Source organism: Ceratotherium simum, chromosome 17 (assembly GCF_057802395.1).
Source record: "Ceratotherium simum simum isolate JZ-2026a chromosome 17, ASM5780239v1, whole genome shotgun sequence".
NCBI lineage: Eukaryota > Metazoa > Chordata > Mammalia > Perissodactyla > Rhinocerotidae > Ceratotherium > Ceratotherium simum.
In genome coordinates, this window is record NC_141916.1 from 60,224,910 (window position 1) to 60,241,755 (window position 16,846).

General features: G+C 43.3%; 1 protein-coding gene across 3 annotated transcripts in view; it reads left to right on the forward strand.

Moving 5' to 3' along the window:
• Positions 1-16,846, forward strand: part of CACNA1C (calcium voltage-gated channel subunit alpha1 C) — a 714,534-nt gene that overhangs the window by 469,022 nt on the left and 228,666 nt on the right. For all 3 annotated transcript variants that reach the window (XM_087442974.1, XM_087442975.1, XM_004438792.3), the window contains exon 5: positions 4,684-4,823. In XM_087442974.1, the coding sequence (XP_087299100.1) occupies positions 4,684-4,823 (140 nt within the window). The remainder of the gene's footprint in view (positions 1-4,683; positions 4,824-16,846) is intronic.

Genomic DNA, 16,846 nt, shown 5'->3' on the forward strand with positions numbered 1-16,846 from the left:
GGTATTGGTTCTAGGGGCTCTCCATCAAGTCTAATTCAGCCCATCCTTCTAACTTGAAAAATGACACATACCAGCCCCATAGAGGGTGTAGCCTAACCACCTCTCTTCAGCCATGCCTCCTTTTTTTTTTTTTTTTTTTGGCAGGGAAAGATTCACCCTGAGCTAACATCTGTTGCCAGTCTTCCTCTTTTTTTCCCCTCCCCAAAACCCCAGTGCATAGTTGCATATTCTAGTTGTAGGTCCTTCTAGTTCTTCTATGTGAGCTGCCACCGCAGCATAGCTACTGACAGACGAATGGTGTGGTCCCACGCCCAGGAACCGAATCCGGGCCAAACCAAAGCAGAGCACACTCAACTTTAACCACTAGGCCATCAGGGCTGGCTCCAATCATGCCTCCTTTACCTGCCCCTTTGCAATATTAATGGATATCCCTTTGCTTCCTTTGTGTCCCCTGGGAAATATCTGCTGCCTCAGCCCCTCCTCTGCAGCTGCTTAGGGAAGACTTCTTCTGGCCTCCTACAAGTTGGAAGGGAGTCCACCTGTCCTGGGGAAAGGTGGGCTTGCCTGCCTGTTGCCTGAGTGCCAGGCTGAGAGCTGCTCAGTCATCTCTGCATTGCCATTCTGGTGGCCTGTGACAAGAGGCATTTACTTCCCCCAACAAACCTGTCACATTTCCTTCCTAAAGTGGAGGAGTGTCCTTGGTACAAAAGGGAGATGGGACTGCTGAATGAATGTGGAGGAAACTTCAGAGGCCTCTGTGAGCTGCCTCCCCCAACCCTAACCCAGGAACCTAGGCATCCTCAGTAGAGCCACCTGCTCGAGACATTCTATTCCAGCCACAAGGGCTTTGGCTGCATGCCTATCTCGCTCCTAATATGGCGGCCCTGCCTTTCTGACTCACTGGGCCCTCTAGAGCCTCACTGTCCTCTTTTAAAAAGCTCTGATGTCTAGCTAAGGAACTGCCAGACACACCTCCTGGAGAAGTCCCCCCCGCAAGCATCCACATCTGAACCCAGCCCTTAGGGACAGGTAGGCACAAAGCAGGGGCTTCACCTTCACCATGTCTAATCGAGGAGAAACACACCAACCCCTACAAGCCAAGAACACCTCCTAGACCCATTCCTGAATTTTCTACCTCTTCAAAATTAAAAGCAGACACTTAATAAAGTCTGCATCGAGTTGGGGCAGGGGTTAAAAGAGAAGAAAGTGGTCTAATCTCTGTTGCCTTCACTGAATGGTATTTTGTGAACATCTGGTACTCCCATAAGCATACTGCTTTCTTCCAGGAAATACTAGGAACCAAATTTGGTTTGGATTTGGAATGTTGTTCAACAAACTTGCAAACTGGTCTTCATTTCCTAAGGTTTCAGTGATCTAGACTTCAGTGGAAAGAACATTTCTCTGCGGAGAAAAGAGCCTGCTCCCCCATCCTGGTAACTTCTGCCTGGTAGTCAAGGCGTCGCCAACATATGAAACCATCAAACTGCCCAACTGAGGTGACAGAATCAGAGAGCTGAGAGAAATGTTAGATGTGGTCTGCCACGGTTGTCAAACTTCTTTTAGCTGCAGAACCCATTGTTCAAACAAAGCCTTACTCAGTGCGTAAAGAGATCAAAGGGAAGTCACTCTGTTCAATATAGGGTAAAGGAGCCAGAACCCCAGTCACTCATCTCTGGCCTCAGTGACACAGAAGTCCCCCAGGGGTTTCATGGAGCACGGTTTGAAAATCCTTAATCTAGAGCAACCCCCTCATTGCTGGGCCCTGCCTGGATCTGAGCTTCTGCAAAGCTAAGCCTCCAGCTGCAGCCTCCCCTGTTTCCAGATCCAGTTCCCTGGGGCATGAGTGATTTAAGAGCTCAAGCCTATTCCTCAAGAACCAAATTGCCCTGGCCGGGAGTTCAGGTCTGATATGGGGACCCCGATCAGAGGCCTGGGCTTTCTCCTTGACCCCAGGCCATGACCCACCATGCACTCTGCTGACAGTGAATCTGTAGAGTCATCTCTGGGTACAAAGGACAGAAATTGCTCCTGCATGCCCTTTCCCCTGTTTTTCTTGGTTACCACAAAAATCCCAAGATTCTAGACTCCCATTCCATATGGTTTTCTGGCTCTGATCCCTTCTCCCTTGCCACCCTACTCCTGAAACCTTTCCGTCGTGCCCTCTGTTCCTCACAGTCCGTCCTCCAGTCAGGGATCAGAAGACATTTTCTGTAAAGGGCCAGATACTAATTTTCAGCTTTGCAAGCCTTGCAGTCTTTGTCCCAACTACTCGACTCTGTAGCAGAAAACAGCACTATGTAAACAGTGGGCGGTGCTGAATTCCAATAGAACTTTGTTTACAGAGCAAGTGGCCAGAGTGCTGCCCTCAGTTCTCAGCTTCAATTCTGGTCCCTCCCTTCACTTTCTGCTCTTCCCCGAGGGTCCTGCTTCCCTGCAGTCTCTCAGGAGATGGCCACTGTCTCTCCCACATGTTTTGTTGCACAGCCTGGAGGTCAGGAGAGGGGCCCTGCTTTCCTCTTATTTCTACTTTTGGACCGCTGCCCCTCCTCCTCCCTAAAAACCTCCAGTTCTGATGTCTGTGTCATCAGACCCTCCTACCCGCTGCTTCTCCTCTTGCAGACCTTTGAGTCACACCCCACTCCTTGAGGATGTGAGCTCCTGGCTTGCACCGCTCTCTCTCACACTCACTGCTCCTCCCATCACCCTCCAGTAGCTTCTTGGTTCCTTGGTACCTTCTTCCCCAGGGACCCTGACTCCATCCTGTCTCCACTGCCCACTCCCATGGTTATAGCCAACGTCCCTGCCATAACTAATAACCACACCCCCCATAATCTCAAAACAAACATCCTACTCTAAACAATACCATCCCTCTTTCCAGCTGACTCCCTCCAGCACTCAACTCCAGCAATCCATTCATCCTGCCACATTCTCTTTCTTCCTCCTCTCGTCGTGTCCACTCCTTCCAGCCAGCCTAGATCCACACCCAAGCGCTGTCATCTCTCTCTTGCGTTTACACTCAACTTCCTTCTCTTCATTTACCTCGCTCACTTGGAAAAACACCTTCCCTGATCAAATCCAACTAGATGGAGACCTATTTGGTACCTGAAGCTGTGCCACTGAAAGGGGTGGAGAAATAGACAAAGCTGAGCAGAGGGGTCTCCCTTTACACTTGTGGCACCAGCCTCAGATAGGCCCTTAATGACAGCTGGCAATCCTATGACACGTCCCTGCTCCATTCGCTCTGCCACTTCCGTCGGTGATTCTTTCGTACCTTTGCCTCAGCCTTCACACTTCCAGTGTCCCCTCCCCTTTCACGTTTTCAGCTGATGACCTTGCTGCCTATTCCCCTGAGAAAACAGATGCAATCAGAAGAGAACTCGCACATGTTCCCACAACCATGTCTGTACCCCTGTGATGTGCCTTCCTGCCGGAACCACCCCTGTACCTGCCTACGGCCAGCATCCCTCGAAGGGCATTAGATCCCCTTTCTGCCTGCTGACGATGTTGCTCCTCTCAGTGACTCTTCCCTCTCACTCTGCACCAGCAAACAGTCTGTCTCTGTTAGATGACTCCCATCACATATAAAAATGCTGGCATATCTCCCATTTCAAAACAAAACTCTCTGGATCCCACACCCTTTTCTGGTGACCACCTTTTCTCTCCTACTACCGCTTACAGCAAAACTCCTCAAAAGAGTTGTCTTGTGCTGTAGCCCCCAGCCTCATGCGGCCGTTCAGCACTTGAAATGTGGCTAAATCTGAATTGAGATAGGCTGTATGTGTAAAATACACAGCAGATTTGAAAGATCTAGTACGAAACAGAAAGTGACAAATATCTCATTGAACATTATTTATATTTATTACTGTTGAAATGATAATATTTTGGTTATGTTGGGTTAAATAAAACTTATTATCACGGTTAATTTTACCTGTTTCTTTTTTACTTTTCTAATGTGGCTACTAGAAAATTTAAATTACATATTTGGCTCATATTTGTGGCTTGCATTATATTTCTATTGCACAGAGCTGTCTCGAACTTCTCCTCCTATCCTCTCTTGAATCCATATCTATTAGGCTTTTGTCTCCATCACGCCACCAAAACAGATATTTTCAAGGTCTCAATAGTCTTCACGTTGCTAAAGCCAATGGTCAATTTCCCATCCTTGTATCTGCAGCACAAAGTAGATTCCTATGGGATCATTTGTTGTGCCCAGGTACAAATCAAAGAGAGGAGTTTCTTAGGAGGAAGGAGGTGGATGGGGAGGGAGAGAATGTGGTCCTTGGCCACAGGAGGGCAGGAGCTAGGTTACCTTGGAGGGGGTAGAGGGCACCGCAAAGGGACGAGGGCACTGGCAGCAAACTTCACCTGCTTTACACTTCTGTCCAGGACTGCACAACTCACAAAGCCAGATGTGTTCATGCATAGCTCTGTGACAGTAAAGGGCCTGCCTGTCGCCTGACTCAGACCTCTCTGGGCAGTGGTTACCCCCTTGGCACGGTGACACCCACAGAGAGTGAATGTCATCTTACGATGGTCACGGACCCTCCCTCACACACCTCGGCCCTTGTTCCTGGGCTGGAGACACCTGCAAACTCTGCTGTGCCAGCTCCCTTCAGAGAATTCAGAGCCCCAGCCGGGCAAAGAAAACCTGTCCTGATGGCTCCTTCCCCTTCTCTCTTCTAGGCTTTTTAGTGCAATTTTAGAACAAGCGACCAAAGCCGAGGGGGCCAACGCTCTAGGAGGGAAAGGGGCAGGATTTGATGTGAAGGCGCTGAGGGCCTTCCGCGTGCTGCGCCCCTTGAGGCTGGTGTCCGGAGTCCCGAGTAAGTAAAGCCATTATTCTTGTTTACAGTGTTACCTTGTCACCACACCCCACTTCCCTTCACTGAATTGCCAAGAGCACTTTGCAAAGAAACCTGATTTCATATAAATGGAGGGTTTTTCTTAAATGAATTCCTTTGCTTCTAAGAACTCAACAATAATGTGAATCCATTAACACACACTGTGGTCCCTGCTCCCATAAACGCCTGAAAAAATTCATGGCAGTCACACAGTCAGATGAGGACGGCAGGCACAGAGAAAGCCTGCCCGCGCCGTGTGAGCAATCCCACGAGGCCCTGGCTGGGAGTTTAAATACATTTGCAGCAGAAGAGCCAGGTGAGCAGAGATGGCTAATCCCTGAGGCTCGCAGGGTATTTTGGCCAATGGGATTATCTCTCCTTTCTGTATTTTTCCAAAGAACAATCAGCAAAGCTTCAGTGGATGTTCAAAAAGTTCTGTTTTTCCATTTCTCCCAGCCCTCTCCTCCTTTCATGTGAAATGGGGCATCTCCGCCTCAGAAGCCCTATTGTGGGCATGCTGCCTGAGTGGTGGAGGGTGTTCAGCTCTCTGAATCAAGCAGAAGGGCGTTGGAGAGATATTGTCTCTCGGGACATCAGTCACAGGGACAGCTCCTCTTCTACCCCTCCTCCAGAAGCCTGTCCCATCATGGATGAGCCCCAGCACTGAACACAGCAGCTTTGGGCACCCAGCATCAGCTCCAGCAAACCCCAGCCCAAGTGGCTCCTGGGAGCTAAGTTAGCTTTCAGAGAGCTCCTCCTTCCACTCCTCCTGGTTCAGTTGGTGGTATCTGAGCATAATTCTGGACTTGCGTGCTGAGATTTTTCACTCTCAAGTCAGCTCCATCAGATCTGGCCCATAACTCAAGGCAGAGGAGATCTCTATGGCTGGGCTGAAACCAGACTAGCTTGGAGATGGGGGCAGGGGACAGGAAAACAAAGAGGCCCTCTGAACACCCAGACTTTACCACCTGTACCAGGCACTGAGCACCTGGTGACATTATACTGCTCAGTGATATCGCTGAGTCATAAAAGCATAGAAATGTGAGGGACCTTATATTAACCTGTTCGATGCTTTTCATACATTCACAGAACAGTGAAAAGATCTTCCCAAGTAACTTAATTAACCAGCAGCAGAGCAGTACTAGAACCAGGTCTCCTGACTTACAAACCAACTCTCTTTCCTACCATACTCCATGACCTCTTATAAAGAATTGAGTGGTATACAGCTCTTGACTGTGTGAAACTTTTACACAAATATCTTGTCTCTTCAGTCACATTATTAACCCCTTGATGCCCAGAACTATGCCTTATATTGTCTGATTCCTGCACAATGCCTAGAACGGTCTCTGCACACAGCAGGGGAATTTACTGGATAAATGAATACAAGAGTTAGCCTGTTTTCTTTGCAGTGGGGCCCCTAGGCAAAGCTCGCGTTCTGTCTTAAGCTCAAAAGTGAACATAGAGCGAAGCCACACAAGCACATCTAGAGCAGATTCTCTCTACTTGGCGGTAATCACTGTGGGGCACCTGGGAGTAGTAACAGTATATATGAAACTGTCGGGGGAAGAGGGAGAATCTCCCTCCGCCCTTTCCCTTAAGGTTCTTATGGCTGGCCAAATAATCAACAAGACAGGTTAGCAGGAGAAAATAATACCAAGTTTAATAACATGTATACATGGGAGAAACTCAGAAATGAGCAACTCGTCCCTCTGTCTAAGCTGCTTGCTTAAGTATTGCAGCTAAAGGCGAGGAGCGTGTTGGGGGTGGGTAGTGGCCTGGGATGTCAGAGGGCAGGAGGACAATTCTTTTCGGGGTCATCTATAGATAATGTGGTCAGGGAGACACAGAGTTTTTGATAAAAGGGGCTTGGTGCCCCTCCCATTGTAACATCTATTTTACATTATCATTACAGCCATCACGATAGAAGATCTGTTCCAGGAAGGAGCCACCATGTCAAATTCTTTAGGCAGTTAGTGGGGGAGGTGAAATGTCCCTCAGAGAAAACAATCAAGGTAAAGAGATATATTTCAGGGTGGCCAAATCTTGATCTCCCACAGTTCCGCCTTTGAAACTAAAAGTTTCACAGTCCTTTTGAAACTTAAAGAAGTTTCATAGTCCAGAAGCTGAGTTGGTAGATTGTTTCATCTCACTGAACACATTTCTTAGTCCTGATAATAGATCAGTTCAATTAAGTTCATTTTGGAAGGTGGTGATGCAGGTGGGCTCTCAAGGTTACGCCTATATTGTGGAAGCAAGCAATCAAGTATTTAATAAGAAGCATTTCTATGGAAACAAAAGAAAAACAAGGTTAATGGTTGGAGCAAATTGGAAACGTGTTTCTGAGATAAGAGGACAGCCAGTTAAGAAGATTTTTAGATGTCAGCGTCAAAGTATCTTTTGCAGTTTAAATGTCTCTGATGATGTCATCGGGTAATCTCTTAAGTTTGTATCAAGTCCATCAGCTTCAGTTTGTAAGGCTTCAGGAAAAAGGGCAGGTTCAGTTCTCAGTGATTTCAAATGAAAATGATGGAAAAAAAATAAAAAATGTTAGTTTGGATATCTGTAGCCAGATATTTCAGGAGACTGAAGAAATCAGGATCCAGTCTAGTCAACAGATATAAAACAAAAACCTCAAAAGACAATTAACAAAACTAGGATCTAATATCCGCAAATTTATACTGAAATAGTTTTTACTGAAATATAATTTTTCTCTCTAAAATCATCCTCATTTTCATTAAGATAGTCAAATTAAAACTAACTAGTTTGCAAAATAAGTCTAGTTCCAATAGAGTTGGCACAATTATTTACATAAGTACAGCAAGAGTAGCAGTTGATCACATAGGCTCTTTTAAATCTGCTTTGCTGGAACTTTTTATAAGGAATCTCAGATTGAACTTCAAAGGTCCCTCGAGGCCAGGAAAGCCAAGCCAAGGATTTTGTCATCAGACTTCGCCTGCAATACCTACAGATTTGGGTGAATTCCTCTCTTCCGAGGTTCCCCCCAAATATTTCGAGGTTCCTTGTACCTGCCAGATAAGTGACATTCTTTACTTATCCTGGTAAGTGCTGCTTGGAACATAAGGTACCAGGCCAATATTTCCACGTGGCTTTATTCCATAAAGTCCAATCTTCATTCCTCAAAAGCTGTATGGTTATATGGCGTTCCAGTCACAGCCTTGGTAATATAACCAGTGTTTCCAATTGTGTCCTGTTATAAGGAGAACAGATTCTTATTGAACTTATGCAAATAACTATATTGCCATGAAAACAACAATACTCACTTACTAAGAGTTTCCAAATTCGAGGGATCAGATACAGAGAAAAAGATAAATATTTCAATTTTACTTACAAAAATATCATTTACCAAATTGCTATAAATCATAGCTAGCTCAGGAGAAAAGAGAAAAAATTTTCCTTAAATCTGAAAAAACAAAACATTAAAAATTCAGCAATACTTCAAATGAAAAATCATAAAAATTATAATCATCCTTATCAGTTCATTCAGTCCTGTGTAATCCATTCTTGATCCCAATCTTTTTGTTAGCAGCTTCATGAAGTCAGTTTCTCCATCAGATTTCTGTAATTTCTTTACCAAGTTCAGTTTTATGATCAGAAAGTTTGTCAGAAACTTGTATTCTAGAGTAAGTGTTAAAGTCCTTTCCATGAACTTCTCTGAAGATGAAACATATTTTGCAAAAGCATTAGAGCAAAGAAATAAGTCTGTAAACAACAAGACCTCAAAATGGCAATTAACAAAGAAATTTGGTTAATTTTGTGACATACAACACTTTAAAATAATAATAACCAGAATTATGACTGATAATCAGGACAGATCAGCATTTCAGTAATGTTATACAATTTTAAAACACCTATATGAATAACATTTACCTGCATAATACCACCTAAGCAGGCTTATCATCACTTGTCTGACAATGCTTTCCATGTAATTTAACATACTGAATAAGCCTAATAAGTTTAGTATCTTTCCCCTTATAGGAAGAGAGCAAATTTCTTTGAGAAGTTCCAGGGCCCTTTGAAAATTCTCAAAGAAAAAAAGTAAAAAAAAGACTTTATTTAAGATATGAATTTTGGGGAGGCTTGTCAAAAATATAAACAGTCAAGTCAATGCAAACAGAGCACTAACAGTCCAAAAAGCCTTAATAGAGAGACCTCGGTCTTTTAAACACAGGAAATTATTTTAACAGTCTTTTTTTTTCTGTCTTTTAGGTAAACTTACCCAAAGGTAAAGAAAAATCTTTTATAACCTCTTTATCAAGTTTAAGCAAATTATCCTTTTAAGAGAAATAAGACCAAATTTTAATTTTGCACCAGCTTACTTCTGCTATTAAAACTCATTTATTTAATTAAATTCATTTCAATCTTAGCCAACTTGACCATGCATAAAACTCCTTTTCCAGAATTCCCTCCACAAACCTTCTATAGCTTTCTTTTTACATTCAGAATTTGTCCCATGTCTTTCTTTTCCCTCCTAGTACTTGAGGACAAATTTATCTTTCTTAATCAACCAAACAAAACATTTCCATTCTTTGTACCTTTATACATCTTACTTTCCTTGTACACAGACATATTTTTCTTAATATTTAGTAGCTTCAATCACATATACTAATTAGAAATGTTAACCTTTAGAAACCTTAATTTCTAAGTAAAAACTAAGTAAACAATTATAAACTTTCTTTTACATTAGTATCTTGTGGCTTGGAAAATTTATGAACACTTCATAACTTCTAGAAATATGTTACTTTATAGTACAATCTTTTAATAAAACACATGTTTATCAATAGACCCAAAACACCTTTTAGTTTTCCTGTAATGAAAAGCCAAAAGTAGACAAATGTACATTTAGCAATCAATGTCTAATATATTATTTGGAAATGATGATACTCAGTGAATTTTTATCATAAATTTTAGCAAAACTCTAAAGTTTTAAGTTACCAAAAAGAGTTTGGAAGCAGTAACCACCATAACACATAATTATTGTTTAAAGTTCATCCAACATTCATCTTTTTCACAACTATTTACTTGTTCCCAATAATTATTTAGATTGCCTATAAGACTTCATAAGACATCAGATAAAATTAGCCATCATTTAAATTACTATTTTTGTTAACCAGTTCTGTAATAGAAATAACATCAGTTTTTTCCTACAAAATTTCATGTAAATTTCATCACCTCTTATACCTTTAAACATAGTTATCATTAAGACTTTTATCAATAGGTCTTCGTCTTCTAATTTTGGACAAGGGAAGCATTCTCACTCAGACATTTTAAAACATACTCAGACAAAGTTGATGTAACCTCTTTATATAAAATTAGCTCAAACATTCCAACCTTTATAATCTTATCAACACTTACACTTTTACATGTTCTCAATTCAATTGTAACCTGAGTCAAGGTCTTAAGGCTAGTCAAATTTTTCCCTTCCTTTTTCTGGCCTTTTTTCTTAGGTACCAATTAAACAATTATGTGAGAGCTCTCAAAAAAAATTTTTTTCCCCCAATTTAGAAGTTTTCCCAATTCAAAGGATCCGTCGTCTGGCCATTGACGAGTAGGATCTTCATTTGTATATTTATTCCAATAGTGACTTGAACCAATAAGCCTTTTTAAGGAAAGACCCGGAGGTAACTTTCCACGCTTAGAATAAATCTACCATGGATGCAAGAGGCGTCCCTGGTGAGGGCGCAGATGATGTAGCCCCCGTGATCCACAGAATTCACTCCCAAAGATATTCAGAAAAAGTAAAAACCTTCGTTGCACAGGCGGTAAGGATGGTGTAGTGAAAACGGTGTCTCCAGTCTCCCACAATAGTGTGGGACGCCTCCAGTCACAGACCCGCTAATCTGTGACACCGGGCAGGCGATACTGGAATGGGATTTTTCCAGCACTAACAAGCAACAAAGGTTAAGACGACAAAAGCCCTTATGGACTGGGCCCTTTATGACAAACTCCCCTGAGAGCTTGGCATAGCCGGACAAAGACAGTTCGGAACCCCAGTCTACTCGACTGGCCACCAAGGTGCACTCCGGTAAATGCACCTTCCGTATGGTGGAGACCAAGGAGAAGATTCTCACTGGTCACAAAGCCAAGTTTTCTCAGGACACAAAACAAGACAGAAGGAAAAACCTCATCCGGTTTTTTTTCTTATGTGTACAATGACAGCTTTAGCCACGCCTTAGGTCTCTTGGAGCCAGAATAATACCTGGGGGGGAGGTGCCGCGGGGTTGGGGACTGTGTGCTTTTACAGAGTACCTCATCGTTGCACGGACATTTTCTTGCAGTTGGCGGGGAACTTGTGTCATCTACCCCATTCCGTGACCCAACTTATCCTGTCACGGGAGTCTTCTGAAAGTGGCGAGCGCCCTAATGGCTCTTAACTGCTCGACCCGTGCCCACCAAATTTGCGGCCTTTTTGGCTTCCAAGATGCCCTCGGCAATGGCCTTCACTTCATGTGCATAATAACCCACAGCAAAGTTTGTAGACACTGGTCTGGTGAGACCTGCAAACTCACCAGTCTGTGGGGCCGGCCCGGACAGCAGGCTTATAGGGCCTATGCCTGTGTCCTACCCTATGGTATTTCCTTCTTATGACAAAAGACACAGACAAAAGAGAAAAAACAGAGACTACCTCTGGGAGGAAAAGGGATCAATATCAAAACCAAGAGTACTCTACCAAATTTAAACCAAGAGTCACTAAAAGCACAAGAAACTAGTTTCCCAAATATTTTCTCCTGCCAATCTAAATTTAGAAAGAGAAAAAATGCTCATCATTTCCTTCCGCCGGACTCCGCAGATAGAGATTCCGGGAGGCTGACATGGTAAGAAGTCTTACCTTTTTGCCGGCTTTCGTCAGGCGTTCCCGTATCTCATCGTCTGCAGTAGTCCAGGGAGAAGGCAGGTCTTCCAGCCAGAGAAGGCAACTTGCCAGCCAGTGTGGCTCCTGGCGACTACGCCAAAACTGTCGGGGGAAGAGGGAGAATCTCCCTCTGCCCTTTCCCTTAAGGTTGGTTTGGCTGGCCAAATAATCAACAAGACAGGTTAGCAGGAGAAAATAATACCAAGTTTAATAACATGTATACATGGGAGAAACTCAGAAATGAGCAACTCGTCCCTCTGTCTAAGCTGCTTGCTTAAGTATTGCAGCTAAAGGCGAGGAGCGTGTTGGGGGTGGGTAGTGGCCTGGGACTTCAGAGGGCAGGAGGACAATTCTTTTCGGGGTCATCTATAGATAATGTGGTCAGGGAGAGATAGAGTTTTTTGATAAAAGGGGCTTGGTGCCCCTCCCATTGTAACATCTATTTTACATTATCATTACAGCCATCATGATAGAAGATCTGTTCCAGGAAGGAGCCACCATGTCAAATTCTTTAGGCAGTTAGTGGGGGAGGTGAAATGTCCCTCAGAGAAAACAATCAAGGTAAAGAGATATATTTCAGGGTGGCCAAATCTTGATCTCCCACAATGCCAAGACCCACTTCCCCTTTTGTGAAGCCTAAATTATTTGAGTTTTCTTGGTCAATTAGCCATTACTCAATAGACCAAAATCAAGGAATGAGAATGACTTGAAACATGACTTTGAGGAGCTTATTATGATGGTACAGCCAATGTGTCAGTGAAAAGAACTATGATTTGATTCCAAACTTCAACCAACAAAGCTACAGTGGACATAATGAATCTTACCCCATTGTAGGGGCCCACAATTTCAGAGCACTGTGCTGGGTAGGAGGACGTATCATAAAGAATGAATATGGTCCTTTCATCTCTTGAGGAATTTGACAGTCTAATAAAAGAGTTTATTGTTCAGCTTTTGCTGCAGGAACAAACAATCCCAAACCCTCAGTGACTTAAAATCAGAAACATTTATACCTGGCTCATGTTACCTGAGGATGTTGGCCAGCTGCTGCTCTTGTGGGCTCAGCTGGGCTTGGGCTTGACCAGGGTCTGTGTGTCACCTCATTCCAGAGCCCAGGTCGAAGAGGCATCCAGCATGTAGGCCATGTTGTTCTCATGGCCAAGAGCAGATGTTCACAAAGGGGGCCTAGAGCTAAGCCACACAAGCATATTTTAGACATTTGCTCAAATATGGCTTATATCACAGCTGCTCACATTCCAGTGGCCAAAGCAAGTCATATCCTATCTTTGTCCCAAAGATAATGGGACAAAGAAGTATACTGTACCTCCAGAGAAGCATGGGTGAATAATTGTACAAATAGTACAATCTATCACAAAGAGATTGAGGGATTGTTATTAATAGAAATAGTTACAGTAATTACTCTGATACAGAGATTCTTAATTAGAGATGCATATGGTTGAGAGTCACTCATACTTCAGTGCATTTAAAAGGGAGATTAGATTAGATAGAGTAGCTAGGGTTCCTCTGTAGAAGACACTTCCTAAAGAAGGTATCCTGTCTCCATATGCATTTAAATAATGGTGGAACGTTACTGTGGTGGTCAAGAAGAGGTAACACTCCTTGGCATTCTCTCATCAGGAAGATGAAGACATGATATAACGCCTCAAATATAAGGCCCTAATACTACCTGCCATGCAGTTCAGGAAGATATTTTTGTCATTATAGATGATGACACTGAGATGGTTTTGCAGTTGTGGGCAGCCTTGCAAGCAGCTCCATGCTTATGCTAACAACTGTGCTTTGTTTTCTGTGGGTCACCAATAAAAAGAGAATAGCTCTTTTTGCAGCTTAAAGGAAGGCCTAATCCAGCCTTTCACTCCTTCTCACTAGAATAGCGTCTGTGCGACTTTTTTAATAGTAGAATATGTAGACAAGGTGAGTAAGTGTCCTGCACTAGTTTGGTTGCTATTATCTAGGAAAACATCAGCAGTATCTCCTACCACTACAAGCCTAGACAAATGCCTCCTTCCTCCATTTCTCATAATTTTTGATTGTCTTTTTTTATATTTCAGCAAAACTCCTCAAAAGAGTTGTCTCTATCTGTTGTCTCCAATTCTTGTCTTCTCATTTTCTCTTGAGTCTACTCCAATCAGTGTTTTTCCCCCACTACTGCACTAAAACTTCTCTTGTCGAGACCACCAATGATTTCCACATTGCTGACTCCAGTGGTCAGTTCTCTGGTGCCATTTTACTTGCTCTATCATAGCACTGGATACAAGATCGTCCCTTGTCTTTGAACCACTATTGTCACTTGGCTTCTGGGACACAGTTCTTTCTTAGTTCTGCCCTTACTTCACTTGTTTTTCATCATCAGAATCCTTTGCTGATTTCCCCCTCATCTTCTCATCCTCTTAACATTGGAGAGCTCCAGGCTCAATCCTTGGACCTCTCCTCTATCTACACTCAGTAGTCGCTGGTTATCATGTCCAGTCTCATGGCATTAAATATCATCTATATATCTTCTAATAACTACAAAATGTATGTCACCAGCTCAGACTGCTCCTCTAAACTCCAGACGTATACCTACTTGCCTACTCCATTCCTTTAATCAGATATCTAATAAGCATCTCGAACTTACCTCTCCATAACAAAACTCTCAGTCTTCTCAGAGTCTTTCCCATAATGGTAAACATCAACCTCATCCTTCCAGTTACTTAGGCCAAAAAATCTTTGACTTATTTCTTTCTCTCTCCCTTTGTATCCACTCCATCAGAAAATCCTATCAGCCATACCTTCAAAATATATCAAGAATCTCACTGTTTCTTACCACCTCCACATTCCCTCCAGGGCGAGCCACCATCATGTCTTGCCTGGATTATCACAGTAGCCTCCTAACAAGATTCTCCACTTCCACCCTTGCCCTTTGTCACAGCCTGGTCCTAACACAGCAGCCAAAATTGTCCTTTTAAAGTACAAGTCCTCTTAAAATACATGTCACTGCTTTGCTTAGAACTCTCCAAGTCTTCCCTAACTCACAGAGTCCCGCAAGGCCCTACGTGATCTCCCTCTCTTCTCTCTGACCTTATCTCCTTCCACCCTTCCCTCCTCTCCCTCCTCACCAGCCTCAGTGACCTCCTTGCTGGGCCTCCAGCATTCTGAACCCACTACCCCTGGAGGACTTTGTACCTGCTGCTCCTCTTGTCTGGAATGCCCTTTACTCAGCTGTCCACGTGGCCAGTGTGCTCTCCTCCTTCAGTCTTCATGGAAATGTCATCTTATCAGAGAGGCCTCTCCCACCACCCGTTTCACCCATCCTCACATTTCCTGTGCCCCCTCACTGCTTCATTTTTCCCAGATCACTTTTCATCATCTGTCATCCTATATGTTTACTTCTTTATTTATTTATTACCCTTGCCTCACAAGAACATAAACTCCATGAGGACAACAATTTTTGATTGTTTTGTTCACTGCTGTGTCCTCAGCGTCTACGATGCCAGATAAATCTTTGTAGAATGAGTGGATATTGTCACACAGCCCCCTCCTGGCTGAGTGGCAGTGCTGCACATAGCAGGTGCTAAGAACTAACTGGCTCACTGCAACGATGCCAATGCTAAAAGACCTTCCGTTTGTGTGTGCCCTCCTTAGCATTTCCAAGGGTTTTACTTCTTCTTCTTATTTGATCTTCATGACAATCGTGTGATATGTAGATAAGATGTTATTTCTTGTAACAATTAGCCTAACTGAGTGGTTTGTGGGATCTGTAACTCTAAGCCCAAAAAATTGCCATTATTTTTTAAATGTCTGTATGTATATTAAATGCCATTGAAATCTTAAAATCACTGATTATGGAGGGAGAAAGATGATTGCGAGGGTACAAGTCCATGAGCATTTATTAATTTGTTCAACGTAACCGCCAGAGTGACTACTTTATGCAGGATTTTGCTAGCCATCACAGCAGACACAGAAATGAGTCTGATCCTAAGTGTCTTCTCAAAGAGCCTGAAGTGTAGAAGAATAAATGTTCATAGAAATGATGGTGTAGAACAAAAATTGGAGAGTGCCGAAGAAAGAAAATGCAAAAGCTTAAGTAAGATGTGGTGAGTTCTGAGACAAGTATGCTTTTGGGACGCCATACTCTTGAGAGTGAAGATGGAGAATCTGGAAAGGCTTCTTGGAGGAGGTGGCATTTGGGATGGATCTTGAAAGGATAAGCAAGGCGGGGCATTCCAGGAAATTATGAAAAGGAAGGAGAATGACCATGGCCCTGGAGTTGTATACAGGCAGGCTGTAAACTTTAGAGTTGATTTCACTGTGGACGTAAAAATCTGTTGACTCTTTCAATGAAATTCTGTGTAATTGAAAGATTTGTCCATTTTGTTTCATCAAGACTCTTCCACAATAAAGGAAATCAGTTCTCACTGCTTGTGAGGCTCCACTCTGCCACAGCATAAGTGCTGGGAAGCATGCATATTGTACCAAAAAATAAGCCATATGGAACAATAAACATTACACAGTGAACGTGCACAATAATATAGAAAGTTGTGGTTAAATATTTGCACCGTATATGAAAGGAGTGCATTTGTCGGTGGAGCAATAAGCACGGGGTCATTTCCTCCTCTCCATGTAATCCCGTGTGTCCTCCTGGAGAAGAACTTTCAGGAGTGGACTGAATAAAGGGGGCAGACAGACAGAGGTAAGAAAGTATCTTTTAGATTTGGGAGGTCTTTGACAAACACTTGCAGTAGCCCAGACTTGATCTGACGATGAAGGGGACTGAGCAGTCACCTCCGTGCCAGACCAGCACCAGCCTTGGAAAACACCATCCATTCACCGTGAACATGTATCGAGCACTTTCTGTGAGCCAAGCACGAAGTGAGGCACTGGGGACACAGAGATAAATGGGGTACTGTCCCCATCTATCAAGATGCTTGAATGCCTTAAAGACTTTTCATGGGATATGTTTTTCCTGTGATATGAATTTTTATAAGATTAGCTGTTTCTCAGTTAAAAGTGTTATTTCTGGAAGCACACAAAATAGAAAAGAGCTTGTTATTAAACAAGGGTTTGCTTCCTTATTGAAAAGTGAGAAGGAGCAGTGAGGGCCATGTGTGGAGGGGGGCCAAACTCTTTCTTCCTC